The sequence below is a fragment of the Nansenia antarctica genome, assembly GCF_963989245.1.
Source record: "Nansenia antarctica genome assembly, chromosome: 6".
Taxonomy (NCBI): Eukaryota; Metazoa; Chordata; class Actinopteri; order Argentiniformes; family Microstomatidae; genus Nansenia; species Nansenia antarctica.
The window spans coordinates 41,813,185-41,818,442 of NC_137676.1; the positions used below are offsets into that span (position 1 = coordinate 41,813,185).

The window sequence follows — 5,258 nt, forward strand, 5'->3', positions numbered from 1 at the left end:
CTCGAGGTTCTCATTCTCTTAATTATGAAAAACATCAGACCTATTCATCTTGCTGCTATAATGCTAACAATATACTTGTTTCCTTATATTCCACAGACAACCTACCAAGACCTAACTTCCCTGAAACATCACTGGTAACCTTCCAAGATGTCATGTGATGGGCACACCTACCAGTAACTGTCATTAAAAGCCCCTCCTTGTTTATTCAACATGTCAAATCAAAGATCTCTCAAGGGCTTGGCATCCTGAAAATTACCTCTTGATTTGCTCCTCCAAACTCCGTCTCACATCTGCTCATAGCCTGCTGCTAAAAGTATAAGATTACATATATTCCATTCTGTTTTATTAGGAAAGATATAAACAAGCATACTACCACATTTGGAGGATATGCCGACTCACCCATTGCTGCCTTTTGTGGAGAGTCCTGATGGACTTGGCCAAGATTTCCTCAATAGTAGCAGCGCCAGCATGCCAGGGGCTGGCTCCAGTATGACACCTCACAGTACCATTTTTGAGAAGTCAGACCCACAGGCTGAGTGTAGCCTGCCCCAGGACTGTATGTTCTGTGACCAGACCTTCACACACCAGGATGATGTGGGCCCCCACATACTGGCCCAGCACCACACCACACTGTTCGAGCCAGCCGTACTGTGTGTGGATGCAGAATTCCGGGTCCCTGACGAGAGGGCGCGGTCCAAACCCAGTGTACTATCTGAACAGGAGGAGGTCTTTAGCTGTATTGTATGTGGTCAGGCTGCACAGGATGCTAGTGAGCTGGAAACCCACCTGAGGAAGCACAAGGACCACTTCACTCACTGTTGCAACTTCTGTGGCCGGCGGTACAAGGAGTCCTGGTTCCTCAAGAGCCACATGAGGGTGCACGGGAACAAGGCTGGGGCCAGGACCAAGGCCCAGCAGGACCTTGACACTCCAGCCACTATCAATGATGTCACCCAAGACCAAATTCCAGAGCCTGTCGTCACGTCTTACAAAATGTGCATGGCCTGTGGCTTTTTCTTTCCAGATAAAGAAAGTCTGGTAGAACACAGCAAAGTGCATAATAAAGAACCAGAGGTTCATGAAGACAAACATAAAGACAGACCGACTACTGCTGAATCTCCCCTCAATCAAGAAGCTTTTTTACAATCTTTTCAGCTTCGCCCCCCATCAGAGGAAGTTAATAATATGCAACCAGAGAGATCTTCCAGGGGGATTTCCCAACTAGACCCATTCAATACATACCAGGCCTGGCAACTAGCCACCAAGGGTAAGGTAGCAATCGGTCCAAATCCAGCTAAAGAAGTGGGCCAAGATGCTGGAGACAGCTCAGACAACGAGGACTCGTGCTCTGATAAGGAAGAACTGAATAACATCTGGTCAGGAGGCCAATGTGACAACAAGCCTGCTAAAGAAGTCCTGAGGAGGGAGCTGAGGTCAAAGCAGCAGACCGGAGGAGGAGATAACCCATCACCTGAGCCAGATCAGAGGTCCCTGATGCGGAAGGACAAGCCGACACACTGCGAGGACTGTGGGAGGACGTTCAAGACGTACCGCCAGCTGGTGCTCCACTCCAGGGTGCACAAGAGGGGTGAGGAGAGCCCCACTGCCTCCATTGATGGAAAGCTGTCGCAAGCAGGCTCTCTCGACGGAGCAGAGGACGGCTCAGAGGACGGCTCAGAGGAGGGAACTACTGCAGATACTTTCTATTCAGGTAGGCTAAAGGACGAAAAGCAGTGAAGGTTATAACTAATAACTGTCAAGTCATAAGAAAATTATTAATAGTAAAGAAAGTGTCTTAATTGTATAAATAGTATAGTTGGAGTTCTCAACTTGCTGGACCATTTGTTTGACTTTTTCTTAGGACTGGAAGAAACTCTTAGGAATTATACTTTTTTCATTCACTATAAACAAATGTTTTTGTGTCCCACATTTGTGATGATTGAGATTGATTGTCATGCTGATTATTATTATTATTATTATTGGTCATTTTATGACATACATTTGCTAAGGCTCCCTCTGCTGTTCATTTGTGGATCATGCATTCTATTCCTCTGAACTGCTTGATCTCTCCACATCATTAATCTCTTCTGATTCACTCTTTGTGTTCAACAGATAAAGGTGAAGATGGCTTCTATCGAATGAAGGTCAAAAATCTTGCATCCTCAAGGCAATGCAGTTATTGTGGCAAGACATTCCGTTCTAGCTATTGCCTCAACATTCACCTTAGGACACATACAGGTAAACCTTAATGTTATGCTTGTAGGGGTCATGACTGAGGAAGTGTGCTATATTGGGAAATGTCAGTTTAGAGCCTATTGCAGCCTATAATTCAAGTGAATTTCTCTAAATACAGTATACAGTAGGTAATTGGGTTCAGGGGCTGTGTCTCAATCTGAACAGTCATTTCTATGTTCTAATTTATTTCTATCTATATTTCAGGTGAAAAACCATACAAATGTGTGTACTGTGATTATGCTGGAGCACAGAAGACCTCTCTGAGATATCATCTGGACAGGCATCACAAGGACAAACCTTACACTGAGATCCCCAATAAGCCTCCCAGCAAGCCTGTGTTATCAGCTCCCTCTCCAAATGACAAAGAATGCTCCAGAAACAGAGACGACAAGCAGGCTCCAAACAGATCCAAACTATGGCAGACTCCCAAGGTCGGGCCAGGAACCAAATTACGTGCCAAAGTTAAATCAGAGGATGGACTTGATAGCATAGGTGCCGGCAAGCTTGCCAGCCCCCTTGCCCAAGTGAATTCTGAGCAGCATGGAAAATTGATTGCCATGGCTGCTTACTCTTCTGCTGATGATGCAACACACATAAAATGCCCCATACCTGTTAACCTGAAGATGGAAAGAAAGGAAATAAAAGATGAGGAGGGCTTTGAGGCCCCATTAAATTTGTCCTTAAAAGTGTCACTCTCCATCTCGGGCACCTCGGAACCACAGAATGCATTAATCCCAATCGCTTGTTCCTCCTGTGCCTATAAAACCCTTCACCCAGAGGTCCTGCTTATGCACAAAAAGCTGATTCATAACGACAAGTCAGACATGACCAAGAAGAACGGCTTGAGAGGCGGTTTGGGGAAAAAAAGGTACACTGGTTGCCCCCCTGCCCTTGAAGGAAAAGATGTCACCCCGCTTCCCCCGATTGACAGGAGTCATCCACGCCGGACAAAATCTCCAATTCCTCAGCCAGCAAAACCTGCAGAGAAGATTGCACAGTCCTCTCAACCTCTTAATGTGCCTAAGCGGCCCCCCATGAATGAACCCCGGAGGGAGACTGGGCAGGAGGCTCAGCGGTACAGGATGATGATGGAGCCTCGCTCTTCCACTCACGGCCAGTCCAGGTTTACAGAGATAGTGGAAGAATCAAGCACCAGTGGTAGAAAAGATGGGGTCGCTGTGGAGAGACCAAGCTCAGTTGACAGAATGGGGATTGGACAGAGGGGCTACACAGTGAGAAACGGTGTGATCTGGCCCTCGGACTCTGCCAGGCTCTGCCTCTCCAGCCGCTTTGGGAATCTACCCGCAATGGACTTTAATGGTGAACCCTCCAGCAAGAGACTCAAGTACTGTGCTCCCTCAGGCAGGGAAACTGATACTGCTGATGTGCTTGGCTTTAGGATAGGGGATGGGTATCCTAACAGACTCCTTACCTCAGGGAGAAATGTGAAAACCTTGTCGCAAGGAAGCTCTCCTCCCAAAACGCCTCAGTCTTATGCCCCTATAAAAGTGTCCCCTCCAGCCCCTGGAAGCAGCATGGTGGACACTGACTGGAATATGATTAACATCCTACGCTCCTACAGCCCCAATGACCTAGGCTCTCTTTACCACCCCACTGTGTCAAACCCCAGTCATGGAGGGCTGTCCAACCCAAGACCTGGTATTTACTCAAATCTTTACAATTTTGAGGTCATGATTAATATTTCTTTAAGGTACTGATTGTAGTTGCAAATATTATAAGGTGTCCTCCAGGAGTCCATAAAGCATATGTTAAACCACTTTTTACTTTTTACAAACATTTAAATGTTTCATCCCTTTCACCTAGGGTTTAGACCATCACTCTACCAACAGCTACTACCTAACCTGCAATGGAGAGACCATTCCAGCACTGTCACTAATGAACGCTGTGGACCCACCGACTAAAGTATGTAACCATTACAACAGTAACAGGTGTAATGGTCCATTATAGTCCATTTGCCTGTCTTTTTTTTATTTGCATATGGCTAATGTCAAACCCTTCATGTCAACTTCTTTTTCTCTTTTGGTTTGCAGTATGCTGAGAGCATCATGTTTCCACCATCTTCTATGGATTAACTTCGATGGAAATGAAATGGAAGAAAGTGTTGACCCGTAGATGACTCTGTGATCTACCTAGAGACATCTTTGAAATACCAACAGATCAGACCAAGAGTTTACCTTTAGTTGCCTATGTATTGATCTATGGCTGTTTGAGCACCACATGTGAAAGGTTGTTTTAGTTAGACATTGTGTAAAGAAAAAAATACATTCTTCCTGGGTTAGGAACATACTTTTCTGTGGTTAGTTATGTCTGTTTGTTCGCTGCTCTGTCTGATTGTAGAGGTTGTACAGTCAGCAATCAAGGACTACATTTTTTTGTCCAAGCACTGATGGGTAGGGGTTTATCTGTCCAATAGCTTGATGTCTTAGTAGTTTACAAACTGGCTGTTAGAAGCTGTAGCCCTATTTTGACAAAGTACCTCAAATTTTTTGGGACCCTTTTTTAAAGAGATTTTTTAAAAGAATCTCTTATTTTTGTGATGAGATGAAGCTGTTGTAGCTATCATGTCAACTGAGCCAGAACATTTGAGTCTTGACGATGATGTGCCTCAGTAGTTTTCACTGTATGGATATGACTATGATTTAGATTGAGATCCAAGCTTGGAATTTGATGGAGGAATTTGTTCCTCCACCAGGTGTTTTTGATATACAGAAAATACTTGTGGTTCTCATCTGCTTCTTGGTGCCTCAAAACCCACTATGCTGTGACACAGTGGTAAAACATGGACCAAATATCAGAATTCCTGTGGGATTCTACTTTTGTGTGCTCAGATCGTCTTCTTCTTTTTTTTTTTAGACAGACAGGCTGTTCGTTTACACAGTGTTCAGTGTTCTGCTTATATTATGCAGCATCTTGAAATAGTTAACAAGTCATTTGTATCACGTTGTGTTGTGTTAACCTGGTCACCTGCTTTATCTGTGGTTTCTATGACGCGGTGGCCTACT

At 44.8% G+C, this 5,258-nt stretch overlaps 1 protein-coding gene across 1 annotated transcript; it reads left to right on the forward strand.

Annotated features, from left to right (window-relative positions):
- Window positions 1-387: 387 nt before the first annotated feature.
- znf217 (zinc finger protein 217) lies at window positions 388-4,593 on the forward strand (the record flags this gene model as incomplete). Its single annotated transcript, XM_080533853.1, has 5 exons — window positions 388-1,711; window positions 2,113-2,238; window positions 2,440-3,894; window positions 4,060-4,158; window positions 4,287-4,593. The coding sequence occupies 4 exons, from the start codon at window positions 388-390 to the stop codon at window positions 4,155-4,157; spliced, it is 3,003 nt and encodes a 1,000-aa protein (XP_080389979.1). The 3' UTR covers window position 4,158; window positions 4,287-4,593.
- Window positions 4,594-5,258: the final 665 nt, after the last annotated feature.